The 15,516-nt window shown below is 39.6% G+C and overlaps 1 protein-coding gene across 1 annotated transcript in view; it reads right to left on the reverse strand.

The window, feature by feature from the left end:
* Window positions 1-15,516, reverse strand: part of LOC101859588 (DNA mismatch repair protein Msh6) — a gene marked incomplete in the record, with an annotated part of 50,897 nt that overhangs the window by 21,414 nt on the left and 13,967 nt on the right. Inside the window, 10 exon segments of the mRNA XM_013086531.2 lie at window positions 1,228-1,366; window positions 3,495-3,564; window positions 4,564-4,771; window positions 5,929-6,000; window positions 6,644-6,712; window positions 7,424-7,566; window positions 8,977-9,112; window positions 11,078-11,152; window positions 11,766-11,825; window positions 14,056-14,143. Coding sequence (XP_012941985.1) covers window positions 1,228-1,366; window positions 3,495-3,564; window positions 4,564-4,771; window positions 5,929-6,000; window positions 6,644-6,712; window positions 7,424-7,566; window positions 8,977-9,112; window positions 11,078-11,152; window positions 11,766-11,825; window positions 14,056-14,143 — 1,060 coding nt within the window.

The raw sequence follows: 15,516 nt of genomic DNA on the forward strand, positions 1-15,516 counted from the left end.
GGGGGCAAAAAGGAAAAGAGACAAATAAAATCAAGAAATGGTAGGACATATCCTGTCCAAAAAAAAAGCGGAAAAGAAGAAAAGAAAACATACAAAGAAGGAAAAAGAAAACGAAGACAAGAAAGGAAAATGACAGACAGTAAATAAAAGCAAAGAGAAGAAAGAAAAAGAAGAAAAAGGAAAACATGCAAAGAGAAGAAATTTTGGAAAGAAAGAAAAAAAAAAAAAAAAAGAATGACACACAGAAAGAAAGGACACATTAATTTTTATATACATATGAACGAAGATTTGATCCATTGAAAGCAATGTTAGTTTTATTATTGTTTGATTTCAATGTTTTACTTACACTGACACAAATGACAAGGTTTTGGGGTGAAATATGGACCAAAGAATGGAGACCTGGACAAAAAGACAGTAAGTACAAAGAAAAGATATTACCCATCACAAGTTTTTTAAAAAAAAAAGTAGAAAAAAAAAACTTTTTTTCTTCATTATAGTAGAGGGTTTTACAGCGCTCGCAACTGCATAAGGTCATATGAGCGCCAAGGGGTGGGTGTCAACAGAGAATTTTTTACAGGGAACCAGACTTAGACTGCTCACCTCTCTAGCTTCAACAGCACAATGCTTCGACTATCAAGGCACCCCGCAAATAGCAGGTCACAAGAGAGTGACAAACATACAAAAGAAGTAGAGGAAAATGACAATAGTAAGGATCAGGAAAGAAAAAGCAGCAGTTCCCTGTTGTAGATCAGGCACAGTTATGAGCGTGACATGAGTCAGTCCATTTACAATTCTACTATGCTTCAACGAGAAATGTCCCCCCTTTGGGAATGGCCTTAAGACGCTTCAGTCAGTGGCCCTGCCCCGGGGGTGGAAAAAAAAAGGAATGACACACAGAAAGAAAGGACACATTAATTTTAATATACATATGTACTGAGATTTGATCCATTGAAAGCAATGTTATTTTTATTATTGTTTGATTTCAATGTTCTACATACACTGACACAAATGGTAAGGTTTTGAGGTGAAATTTGGAAAAAAGTATGGAGACTAGGACAAAAAGACAGTAAGTACAAAGAAAAGATGACACCCAGCACAACCAAAGAAAAAGTAGAAAAAAAAAACTGACTATGTTGAAGCACCCACTACATCATCTATTACGCACACACACAAAGAAAAGGCTTACAGATAAATAGTCGGAAGAAAACAGTTTTTTAAAAATCTCACCATATGCCTCTGTTTCGAGTCAAAGCCAGACTGCTGCTTCTTCTTCTGTGTGTCGGGGTTCATCACGTCTATGGGCTGGTACTCCTCAAACTTTTTCATGGATAACATTTCTTGATCCATCAGACAGTACTGGAGGTACCTGATCAAACAGAAATTATTTGCGCGTATCAAAACATAATAATATCCCCCAAAGACACGAAAGTAATATACATCCCTCATCAACGCAATTCTCGGTGGTGAGAAGAATAAAGCTGATTTTCAGTTCGTGTATTGTAAGAGGCAACTAAAAGTTCCAAGGAGTGGATTCCGACATAAGTCACCTCGTCCAAGTTGGCCCAGAGATTAACTCTTTGACTACCATGAGCCGATCTATCGGCTCCATAACTTCCTAGTTCATGGCCAAGAGCCAAATTATCGGCTCGCGCTTTTCTTTCCCTTTCACAATTTGACTCAACCTTTCCGTTTCATGTTTTTAACTGCTCTGCTTACCATACATCAGTCAACCAGTGAAGGAATTTGGCGCCTTTTGTGTTTTATTCTGCTGTTTTTTGGCATTTTTTCATGGTTTTTTTACCCACCCTGTGTTGCTCGAATTAGTTTACGCATAGCAACGGCAAAATGGCTGATGACCCATCAGGTTCCTGCCCGTCACAATGTTTTTCTGCTTCAAAAGCCCTGGAAAAGGTTGATGGGGAACTGTCAGTACTTTCCGATAGTGATGTAGGAGGTGATGAAGTTAGACCTGAGTCCGACAGCAGCGACAGCGATGAGAATGAAGATTCGCAGAGAGGGGTGTGTGTGCAGCGTTTTTCTCTCTTTTTTTTTTCATTGTGAGTGATTTCACCAAAAGTGTGACAACTTTGTATATACTTGACCATTGTGCATGAAACTTGGCCCAGTTAGAGACAATTGAATATACTTCAGTATGACTAAGTCATGAAGTGATTGGATTTAGCAGCTATACACTGTGAGAAATGTAAGTTGAAAATGCTTTGTTAATTTTCTTATTTTTTTCACCTTGTGTTCACTTACCTCCCATGTTTGTTTGGATTTATGATTTTTTTCAATTTTTTAAATTAGATTAAAAATATTCTACATTCAATTACCTTCATTTTGGTACATAACATGTCTGACTTCTGGATGGAATTATGCCCATCAGACACAAAAGAAGAACAGGGGTACTTTTGAAATTCTAAGACTAAGAAATGCCTTGGTCACAGCACGGAAAATGCCTTGGTAGCCAAAGAGTTAAGCTTAGGGTTAGAATAGTATCCTTATGCCATAAAACAACATTCCTGCCACAAAAGTGTCAACAATGAAAACATGGAGGGCTTTTGTTGGTGGCCTATACTCCAGAACAAGGTGAGAGAGGATATAGATGATGATGATGATTGTCAACGCAATTTAAACCATTAAGGAAACGGAAAGCTTCAAACCTGCCTGTCACACCCAACCCAGAGCCGGAATAGTAAGATGGAGATACTCTTTGTTTTAGTACAGGTTTTACGGCGCTCGCAACTGCATAAAGTCATAGGAGCACCAGAAGATTAGAGGTGTTACAAGAGAGTAACAAACATAAAAAAGAAGGAGGGAAGATACAGACAATGGACGTTTGATAGGAAAGAAGAAGCAAACCACACCAGAGCACCCACCAACCACCCACTGGAGATACACTATAAAACCAAGTTCCCAACTAAGGATCCCAACACAAAGGGCTTTATTTGTGCATCAGAGAACAGCGTAACTATTACACCACAGACACAGGTCACCCTACTGTACAAAACGTCATTGAAATAACTCATGAAACATCAAAACACAAAATTTTGTAACAGGAGTGTCCCAGGAAGATTAATTATTTCAAAAAGGACAGAAAATGTTGGACCGATGTTAGTCAAGTTTATGATCAAGAGTGCTGCATACACACAACAACTGTTTAAAAAATATTAACACAGGGTTGACTGTTAAACACAAAATTCCTGTTACCATAAAAGGATTTATAATCACCCCCCCCCCCCCTCTTTTTGAAAAATTCTCCTCATTGTAACATAGAATAACATCAAGCTGTTAGCCCAGGATAGGGAAAGGTAGAGAGTGTTTGTCTGTGGCCGTATATCCCGATTCAAGGTGAAACAGATGATGATGATGATGATGATGATGATGATAATGATTCATTCTAAACTCTCATATCTGCTTAACATTAACACAAAGAAATTCTCCAGTCCCCAAGTCTGTGATATTAATGTTGTACTGTATCAGATTTCACTGACCATGTGAGAGCTCCCAGTGCCCTGACCGCTAAGTCATGTGACTCGGCAGCTGTCAGACCGAGCGTGTCATCTGTGGAGGAACAACACACAAAGGGTTAACATCTTTTGATGATTGATTGATTGAGTAGATGTTTTACGGCACTATCGACACAATTTTGGTCAACAGGTTTCACCGCAACAAAATCAGATGTGTTTTAGTAAGAGTTTCGGAGCTCGCAACCGCTCACGGTCACACTATTCTCATTATGCTAAAATGACGGACAGACATTTATAAAAAATGTTTTGTAAATATGGTGAAGACTTATTTCCATTTGTATATATACAATATTAATTTCAGTATTAATATATACAGATTTTAACTTACATCAGCTACGTAAAAGTGTCATTTTAACATATACAGGAAAATATCCTGCCTACTTTGACTGCAAGCAAACAAGCCTACATCACTCTCTGAAAGCTTCAAATAAAAAGACTATCCCAAAAACATCGTAGTTGAAAAAAAAAAGGGACTGAAGCAGGGAATAAAACTTTCAATGAAAATCTAGTAACCTTTCACTTCAGTCTCAAGTATGAGAGAAGATTTTTTGGGACAGTTTTGAAACTGAGTCCTTTTCCAATAATAGTGTAAGAAATGCCCCTCCCACTTTGCACTACAGAGGGCGAGGGATTCACCCCAAGCACTGTAAACACTGTCCTTGTTGAACAAGCTAAGGTCATACAAAGACATTTTTTCTTGGGACGAAAAGTTTATTTACCAGAAGTGCGCTTAATATCCTGTTTATATACTTCCGTAAGTTTTTCTCTATTTTAAGATAAGCATGCACATTCTCAATAACACTTACTTTTAGAAAGCACCAAACACTTTTCAATAACAACATATACTTCTAGAAAGCAAAACAACTTTTAAACAACACACACTTTTAGATCACGGCATATCCTCTTCAATGACAACACATACTTTAAAACAACGACACATACTTTTAGATAACACATATCTTTAAAATAATGACTTAAATCACAATACAAACTTTTTAACAAAAATGTCCACTTTCCGACACACAACACATACTTTTGGATAACATGTTCTGCAGCACTTGTGGCCATTCTGTGCTTCCCTCCTCCCCTTTAAAGTAGTCCTCGTCCGACAGACTTTTCAGCGTTTTCCCGCTGTCCCAGAATTCTGTTCCAGGCGACAGCCCCTCCCGCAGAGCAGACGTCAGATTGGAGTTCAGGATTGTCTGAGTCTTTTGGGACAACTTTCCTCTTTCATACAGCACCTGAACCAGGCCATAAAATATACAACTTTGGGACAATCTGTCCAGGAATTTATATAATCATAAAACAAGCTCAACAATAAGACCATTTACCCTTATACTATAACCCTAGCGTTCCCTTCAACGTGATCTTTATTTCTGAGCAGAAAAAATAAAAATAAATTATAAATAAATATTTTAAGCCAACAAAATAACAGATAATGTTGTCATGGAAACCCACAATCCATACCCTGTCTAATTAGAAAAAAAATAATTGTGTGACATCATGGTGAAATCAGGCGCTCGTCAAAAGAATGAAATCAAGGACACTGATATTTTCCCACCCGCTAGACAATTTTCTCTCTCTTTTTTTGCCTATATGACGTTACACATACATCACACTAATTACCTGGCTCTAACTCTTCTGTATGGAATTTTAGCTACAAGCGCCGCATAGATTCGTATTATGGATTAAAGGATGCACATATTAGTACCATATTTACTAGCTTTACTTTACTGCTTGGCTTGCAAGCGATAAAAAAACATAGATCTTGGCTTGCGGGTGGCCCCGTGCTCTCATAAAACATACCATCGAAATAACTCTAAAAAGGCAAATAAATTAACTTTTTTTTTGGACTTATATTTGCACGTTACGTGAAATTATGAGTCAGACGGGAAGAAATGGGGAATAAGAAGAGTGAGAAAAGTGTCAATCGAAATATGTCAGAGTGTGCTAGACCTAGAACGCACGTCCATTAACACTGAGACAATAGGCTGTTGTCTTGGGTAATAAAACAAGCTGAAAATCAGTGCTGACAGTAGGAATGCATACCCCCTGGCAAAGAAAGGGTTAATGAATAATCCCAAATATTTCAACTTCTATTCATAATAGATGGGTATTTTTTCCCCCAAAAAGCAAAACAAATAAACAACTTTAAGATGATACCAATAACTCAATATTCCCAGAGATAATGAAGAGCGTTTTCCACCCTGTGGTGATGTAATTTATCAGCAAATTTTTATCTCCTCATTCCAACTCTATAAACCCAGTTCTGCATATTATTTTCAAAGTATCACTCTAGTCCTCAAAATGTAACGCAAAAAAGCAGACAAAGCTTTTGTACTGCTTTCTTATTGCGACACGAGATAAGAGATAAACTGTAACAATCCTGAACACTTACCTGTGTCGGTGTGTAGTGGGCCACCAAGGTACGGAATCGGGACAAGTGCCGGTCATCTTCAAACTGACCAATCTGAGAAATTGAAAGACAAATTCAAAGATTACTCTACTGAGAGCATGTCAACTCTCTTAGCGAGACTGCATGAATGAGGGAGAGAGAGAGAGAGAGAGAGAGAGAGAGAGAGAGAGAGAGAGAGAGAGAGAGAGAGAGATGGAGGGGGGGGGGGGGGGGGAAAGAACATTAAAACATTTTTTTGCCCTGGGAATAACATAAATAATATTTGAATATTTGCTATGGAAGCACTTTTACAGCAAACTAACCTAAAAGTTGTGAATCAATTTCTGGCTTCTCCAGGTAGGAAGTACGATATTTACAACAGGCAAGTCAACTTTGATCTTATTCCCTCAGTTCATTCAGAATTTTAAAAAAAAGAACTGGCAATCAGTACAGACTAAATATGCCAATGAACAGTAGTATGCACTAAACAGACTACAAACCTGTATCTTCCCAAAAGATTGAGATGGTAAATTGGAATAAGCAGACCGACCAAGGGCATTCTTATGACTTTATGTAAGCATTCTATTAGAGACAGTACATGAGCGCGCTCAGATGATCTTATGCAGTTGCAAGCACCGTAAAACACTTACGAAAAAAACCACACAAAAAAACCCAGCACATGACTATAACAAAAGCAATTTACTTATAGAGAACTTACATGAAAGGTCCCTATGGATGTGTCGATGAAGCAAACGCCAAAGATGCTCGTATCATCCTGACACTCAGCCTGTGGACGTGAAGAACACAACATATTTCTACACCATGCGATCATTAAAAAATAAATAAATGAAATAACAGAATTCAAATAAATCCATATAACTCTAAAGTAAAGGCCTATGATACATTCCTGCATGTGGTTGAAAGAAGCATCCGATGTAATATTTGATGTGACTATTGAATTATTGTCAGCTAAATTTTTTCCGTAATATCAAATTCTTATGACAGTAATATATAATTTAAATCCTATTTATATCTACATATTACGTTTTCACCATTCTTGAACAGCCCAAAAAAATTTCCCACTACGACAACGAAACACCATCTTATCTTATCTCCATCTTATTATCGAAGTACTGTAAAAGTTGTCAAATACCATGACACCGAGGCTGGTGTAGTCTTCAGTTATGACCGCTCGCTACTGCGGGGACATTGTCACAAAAAAATGGACTCTTGTAATAATAAAAACAAAACTTTAAAAAGTATTTGTTCAATTGTTATGAAGAATAAGACTAATGACAATTTCAGGCTCCCATATGCCCTTAACTATTCAATCCTGGCACATGCCACACCATTTCAAAATACTAAACATAACCCATGTACCTTTCACCAGCTAAGTGATTCGACAACAATTTTTATTTCAGTATCTCATTCTGATTATCCTGAGCCATCAGTATTTACGTCCAGTGAATGAAAGGGAACTTTCAGGTCAAACACTCACCTTTTCACATATAGCCAAAATGTATGTGTTGTTAGCGTCACCGCAGTCTCCATCCATGTGGCTGTAGGTTCGAGTCCCCTGTGTGCTGACTTGACACACTTCCCTCTTCACAACCTTGTCGTACTTGGTCGCTGACCGGCCCACTGTGTCAGGCAAAGATAAGGTATATTACAAATATTGGTACAATTAGTGCAAAACTGTTCAAAGTGATTGGATTCAACTGAAAAAAATATTTCTTTGTACATAGTGCTTATAAATCATCTGAAAACAAGTGCCTCAAAATCAAGTGAAAAAAAAAACTGTTCTTTTTTAAAAGTGCTTATACACCAACTGAAAACAAGGGCCTCTAATTCAAATGAAAAATTTTTTCAACAAGTGCTCTAACCAACTAAAAAACTTTTTTTTCACAGACCCTATCATAGGTTCAATCAAACAACCCATCCTTGCATATTATATGGATACACTCATAAAGTTCACCATAAAAATAAATCAGCTACCACTAAGCTACAAGAAAACCCCAGTGACCAAAGCTAATCCAGAATCTGTCCTCTTGTATCAAACTTGAAGTCTCCACTATGCCACATACTCCTTCGAAAACTAACCCCCAAGGCAAAGATAACTACTAGAAAGTGGTCAGCATAAAAGCAAAGATGGCCGTAACAAAGGAGGAAGCACAGGAGGGGAAGATAGCTGTAACAAAGTGGTTAATACAGAGGTAAAGATGGCAGACCCCTTTCAACACTATTAGGCTATTTAAGAGGCGGGACCTCCGAGTTTTTAACGTCCATCTCTGAAACGACCGAGCGAGATGGGAAATTCATGTTAAGTGCCTTTCCCAAGGACAAAAAGTCCAACCGAGCTAAGGCTCGAACCCCCAAACCTGCAAGCTCAAGATTATGGGTCCGGTAGCCTAACCACTAGGCCACCAAAGCCACCGCACTAGTCTGTTTTACAAGAGCAGCATATAGATACTAACACAAAGGCTAGGATACTGAACGCTCAGAGAAAAGACAAAATGATGGAAGAAAAAAGAAAAGAAAAGAAAACCTAATCAGACCCACATTTCACCCAAACAAAACGTGCAAGTTCCTTCTCAATAGACAAGTCTTTGTGAAGCAGTTGCCAATATTTTCTGTCCTGTTATGACCTTGCTGGCAACTAACTACGTTTTTTTCAGTATAGAGAAGCACGCTGATATGATAAGAGCATTTAGTGCAGGGACATTGTGAGGTAAACAGAAACTACACAGGGCAATAAAAGAAGAAGGACTTACATGGGGACCCTCCAACGACCAGCATTAATTAGGCCAATGTGTACAAGAAAACATCAGTTGATATGTGAGGCATCATGGTGAAACCAGGCACCCATCAAAGTAACGAAATCAAAGAAATCTTTTGGCGGGTGGGCAAATTTTTTTCGAGGAGAGAAAAGGATGATAGATGTTCGACAGGAAAGAAGGAGCAAACCACATCAGAGCACCCGCCAACCACCCAGTAATTGCTTCCACAAAAAGTGTTCGGTATAGAACTCTGCTCTCCGACATCAACACTCACTGTGTTTGCATCTCTCAGCCATCATGTCGGGGGTTTCCGTCTGCTCCACTCTCGCGACCTTGTAACCTTTCTGGATGAGAGCGTCTGCGTAGCGAGTGTAAGCAATCTCAGGAAAACCAGAGTGAGCAAAGTCACCCTGTGAACAAGAAATAATAAAGCTCAACAGGGTGTCCAGGAATGTTTCTTGAAAAAATTTACTTCTTGGGAAAAAAATTTACTACCCAGCAAATCAAGCCACACACCAGCTCGAAAAAAGAAGTTCATTTGCGCCATCTATAACATACATTATTATTACATAATATCATCACCATCCAGAGCCAGATCAGCGATCATGGTTATTACATAATATATAGAACGAAAATAACACAAACAAAGTCCAGTCGACAAAATGGAGGATAGACAGATGATGGCAAGCTTGCTCCATTTAGTTTTAGTAAGGTTTTTACAGCGCTCGTAACTGCATAAGGTCATATGAGCGCCAAGGGGTGGGTATCAACAAAGAAGTCTTAACAGGGAATCAGGCTTACTCTGCTCACCTCTCTAGCTTCAACAGCACAATGTCTGCTTCGACTATCAAGGCACCCCGGAAATAGCAGATCACAAGAGTGTGGCAAACATACAAAAGAAGTAGAGAAAAAACGACGATAGTAAGGATTAGGAAAGAAAAAGCAGCAGTTCCCTGATGCAGTTCAGGCACAGTTATGAGCATGACATTAATGAATCAGCCCATTTAAAATTACAATTCTCCTGTGCATAATAACAAGTTAATGTCCCCCCCCCCCCCAAGGAATGGCCTAAAGACACTTCAGTCAATAGCACCGCCCCATGGGGTGGGGGGCTAAATGATTAAATTCATTTCACAACTACAAACTCTAGATAAAAAGGACTTCAAGTTTAACAAAAAAGAAAGAATTTACACCAAATAAAAAGAAAGAAAAACAAAATTATATTAAAAAATCATACTTCTGAAAAAGTAAAAGAAATAACGTTAAATAAGAAACTAACATACAAAAAGAGATCCTTTCCAATCTAAAAACTTTGCCTTTTTATAAAAGAGACAGATCTTGTGAGCATAACTGGACATGATAAAAACAGCACCAACGAGATCTGACATTTTAAAATTTGGATTTTACAGCACTCTTGACACTAGTAAGTTTTGTTACTACCAGGAAGTACACGTAGAATACAATGACAGGAGGTAAATTAAGATGGCAATATCACTGAACCCCCCCCCCCCCCCCCCCCCCCCCCCCCCAAACCAAAGAAGAATCAAGCCACACAAGAACTCACACAACCAACTCCACCAAACATACGTTAATTAAGCTACTTTTTTTTGGAGGGGGTTCTGTTTGATGTTTTACGGCGGTCACAATTGCATACGGTCATATGAGCACTCAGGTTACAGGTTAACTACTTTAACACCTTCGCGACCACCGACGTACTTATAAGCGAACTGTGCCCGAATGAATCGGACCACCAACGTGTACTTACGTGATGGCAAAACCACTCATTCAAGCCAGTCCAGGTTTATTCAAAATTATCCATGTTTTCCGACTGCTTGTTCAAGCACAGAAGAGTTTCTTTTCCTTTCTAATTCATCGAAGCTGAAGCCAGTTTGAGTTGATAAGAGGGGGGGGGGGGGGGGGGGGGGGATGTCAGATGTCTTCGAAGAAACCAGTATTCACAAGGGATGTGGGCGACCCCTCTGGTCCTGGGGGTAGAATCAGCTGGTGTGGGGCCGGTCCCCAGGGTGTCAAATAATCTATAATCACAAGTTCAGCCCGACAGTCAATTATGACTTTTTGTCTCCTCTTTCTGATTTAAGGGAAAATGTTCCACAAACATAGTAACACTGTAAAGTTACCTGGCGGTCCGATGCGTCGGGTCTGTCAGGGGGCCCCCCGTCCAAGATAGGTGTTGTCTCATCGTGGTCCTGAGTTCGACTGACTACCTCCGTGAGTCTCTCAGGCGATCTCTCTATTTTTCGCGCCCAGCTTTTGACGTCATCCAAGGGCGTGCTACTCCCCTAATTATCTAGTTCCCACAGTAAAGATAAGAGTCATGTCCCTTGACATCACATAACACAACATGACAAACAAACCTTCATGTAAATGAGTCCCAGTTCGGTGACCCCAGCCACAGCGTCCATGTGATACAACTCGTAAAATTTGCCGACCTAGTGGGAAAATTGAAAGTCAGGTTATCGGTTAATTTGGTTTTGTATGAGCTTAACAGCCAGCAGGAAAAGGTGTCAGTAACTGATAGAAAACCAAAAATGCACCTTTAAAATCTCGACGCAAATTTCATTACTAGATTTCTAGAGAGTATAAAAGGAAAATATTTCTTCAACAATTTGGCAAATATACAACAATGATATCTTATTGTGTGTGCCCCAAAAGCTAACAATAGTGCTTTTCTGCTGTTATTCTAGAATCGATTGATCCAGTCATTCTTGTCGTTATCATCGACCCAGGTTATTCCAGAAAATTGCATACAATATGACTTCCCTGGGAGATACAAAAAAAAAGTCTGATAGTGGCTTGTCATTGGTAGCATCTCTATTACCGTGAGTAGAATACAATTTTTAATGAGTGACATATTTTGTACCTAAAGAGTAGGAGCAAACTTTGTTCTGAAATTACTTCTTGAGAAATGAACTAAAACACCGTAAATCAGCGCTAGTAGTGGCATTCATACCAAAGATTTTAGATTGTAGAGGACGCCTACAGTAATACCATATATCATATCACAACAGCAAGCACAAATTTGTGAATGGAACAAAAACTCACTTTGAAAAACAAAACTGTGTCAAAATGGTGAGACTTCAGTTCCCACCATTGCCGCATCGCCTGCAATACAATAAGGACCTCTATGAAACGAGGAAAAAAACAATCGAAAACAAAAAATGTCCTAGAATTTTCTGAAATAGCAATAGCATTTGCATGTCTATAACTATTCTGTTCATGACCTGTTATCAACTAGACATTTAAACATCAAAGAAAAAAAACTACCTCAAGACCAGCAAACCACACCTGTGCCTGTACCCATTCCCTCCTTCAAACTGCCCTTTTAGAACTTTTCTGTTCACAATCAGAGGGCTCAAAACATGTTCCCATATAGGAACAGGCTCTCAATTACTATTATTTTCTGAGTTTAAAACATTTACAAATCAAGTCATATTACTTAATCTCAGGAAAACTGTACATCCACAAAGGTTGCAAATTATTCCCCAATATTTCCAACATTTCCAGTTGAAGTCACATACTCATCTATTTGATCTTTTTTCTGACAAAAAAAGACTTGTAAAAGAACTCATAAATTTTACCACTTCAGCAAAAAACAATTTTGTGAACCAGTTGGGAAAGCAAATGCGTGTCATTCTTAAAAGTACATGAATTTAAAAACTCTTATGTCCAAGAAATTTATCAATCACAATGTAACAATTTCAAGTGAGTTTCCAAGGACTCCTCGAATTCAAGGAGACCACAGGAACCCTGTATACCCATTACAGTCGACTACGGATGAGTTGATGTCGTCAGGGGACTGAAAAAAAGATAAACTCAACCACAAAGTTCAGCATAACCGTTGGGACCCGAGAAAAAGATCAACTAATGCGTAGACCAACCAGGGCTGGATTCTGCTCGGTTAATCGAAGGCTTGTAAAGCAGCGGAAGTCTTGCGCTAGAGTCTTGCGAGCAGGCTTGTGGTTTGATTTGCCTCCCGCTCGCTACCGGAGGGAACTTCCGGTGAGTTGTGACTCGCGGACAGTCCTGCTGTACTGTGTCGTGATGTCGCGAACTCTCGTGGCAGTGGGTTCAGTACATATTATAGATTCTCTGGTTATTTGCGCTGAGAGGCTTGCACCAAAAGTGCAAGATCGGTTGGGTTTTTTTCATAGTTCGGTTGTAAAAAACAAAAAGCTCTATTCAATGCACTAAAAAATTAATATTAGATCGGCTATTCTTATGATGTTAAGGCCTGTTTATTTTTAATGTGCACGAGCCAAGCGCTTCATCGTCGCACGCAAAAGACCTCAGTTCGATTCCCGTATGGGGAGAAATTTTTACTGAGAACCTCCGTCTTTCTGCTGGGGAGTTGTTCCCTCTCAGCCCAGGTTGGCCCTGACATTGGGTTGAAGTAGGCCTAGCCCGTCTCCTAAATGTTCTGTATTATGTCACTGTGAGTGTAACACATCTACAAAATAGGTTACATACATACGATACAAAAGCCAATCACAACGACCCCTGGAGTTCTCCATTCTAGGGTAATCTAAGTCAACTTATTCTTATTACTACCAGAAACCTTGGTCTCTGTTACTACAATACCACGCTCCCTCTCACTTATCCATTCGCTTAGCTGATCAACGGCGGGAAGTTAAAAATAACTTCAGCTCTCTACGCCTTGCACCAAAACAAGCCCAGCCTCTCCCTTCCTCCACGGTTCAAAGTTCACACAGCGCACAGTACTGTCTTGCTGTTTGAACACATCGGACTGTCTTGTCGCCATCAAGACGGTCCTACGCCATCGAGCCCGTGCCGCTCGCTCGGTGTATCGAGACTCGAGACAGTACAAGTCAGCAGGTCAGGTTTGGAGCTTGTCCTGGGGCAAATCTGTAAGCCTAGCGCAAATCAGTACTGTGTGAATTGTGGGGCCTGTGGCAGCGGACGGGACTTGAGGCTTGCGCAAGCCTCGATTAATCGAGTAAACTACAGCGCCACGCCGCGCAGTGACTCTGTGGGCGAGATCTCTCACTCTCCCCCCCTCTCTTTTTCTGACGTAAGTGGCTTCGCGGATTGCAAGCAGGGTGGGGATGATGAGGGGGCCTGACACGAGTGGCTTCGCGGATTGCTAGTTGCTGTGGACTTGAAGTTTAGACTAGACAAAGGAGGTTACAGTTTGCGCTAGACTCAACTTATCATGCTGGTGATTTGATTTGATGATTTGACCTACTGATTTGAGGCTTGTGACTTGAACTAGGGGCTTGTGAGCACGAGCAGGTTTGCTACCGGGGTACAGTCCTAAGACCAACTCAAGCCAGTTATATCACAAATATTCGTAAAATTCACTCCCGCAACTTACGGGCGTTTGTTTATTGAGGAAAGACTCTGGCACATACAGCGTCCTTGGACTGTAGTCCGGATCAGACTTCGGCTTTCTATTTCTGTCCCTGCACAGACAAAAACCATTGTTTAGAACAGGACAAGATGAGACAAGATGGGCACTGATACTTGGGGTGTTCACTAAAGTATCAACAGATTAGAAAACAAATGAGGTCATCTTAAAAATAATAAAACTTCAAAAGGTTCAATAAATCAGGATTACAAGTGACACAATGTTATAAAAAAACAACCAATTAAAAAAACAACTATTTGGCTACTATCTATAGACATGCATGTGAGCCTCAACCAGATTGTCTGAAAATTTTGCGCAATTCCCCCCCCCCCCCATAAGAGTTTTTGTGGGTGTCATAAGGAAGGACTTCCGAGTAACGAGCGACCACCCCAACAAACACAATAAAGAAGAGACCTAACCCTACCCCAAAAAAGAACCTGCAACGAGCCTCAAGTGAAAAGGCCAGCACAAGTCTAAAATATTAAAAAATTTTAAAATTAAAAAACCACACTCCCATAACAAACAAGGCATTACAAGGAGCATAATATAATGGCCTACATCTACATTATTGCTAGATCTATAATAATAGGGTTTTATACAATAACACAATAGAATTGAAATATGAATCCTCCATATAGATCTAGTAATCTAAATAAATCTAGACCTAGATCTTGTAGAACAAGTGAATAGGATCTAGGAATAGGCCTTGAACTAGAAATCCGCATCCAATTCCGAACAGAGGGGCTCAGCTGAGTCTAGATTCTAAATAAATAAATAATTCACGCACCTGATGAAATGCTTTTTACCAACATTAATATTACAGCACAACCTATGATATGGTTTGACACAATAGAATTGGAATATGAATCCTCCATTGAGGTCTATAATGATCTATATAAATCTAGATTTAGATCTAGATTCTATTAGAACAAGTGAGTCGGACTTGAATGAATCGACACGATCTGAACAATTGAATTTGTCAACAAAACGAAATTCAAAATGGCCGCTCGAGCACGAAACTGAAAGTAGATAATTTAGGTCGTCATCCTTTTTCGTATTCGCATTTCTACTCAGGTTCAGACAATTATGTCGGAAACGCCGACGCCAGCACGAAGACGAAAGTGCCGACAAAGCCGACGGGAGAAAAAGGGGAACGCTGGCAGTCGGCCAGGCCTCGCACTTCGCACACTGACTGATACAGGTGGGCCTAGCGATAGCATCGGCCGGCTCGCGGGTCGGGTCACGATTGTCGGATTTCAGGCAATTGTCGGCAAACATGCAGGTCTATATCTACCAATCAAATTACACGTGAATTGCTGCATTGAACTTGCTATCTTTTAAATTACAAAAATAAAATGGCAAGCAATTTCACCTGTGCTTTGTGAAGTATCAATAAATAAAAACGGAAAACTGAATTCCTATTCATTT

This window comes from Aplysia californica, unplaced genomic scaffold (genome assembly GCF_000002075.1).
Source record: "Aplysia californica isolate F4 #8 unplaced genomic scaffold, AplCal3.0 scaffold00476, whole genome shotgun sequence".
NCBI lineage: Eukaryota > Metazoa > Mollusca > Gastropoda > Aplysiida > Aplysiidae > Aplysia > Aplysia californica.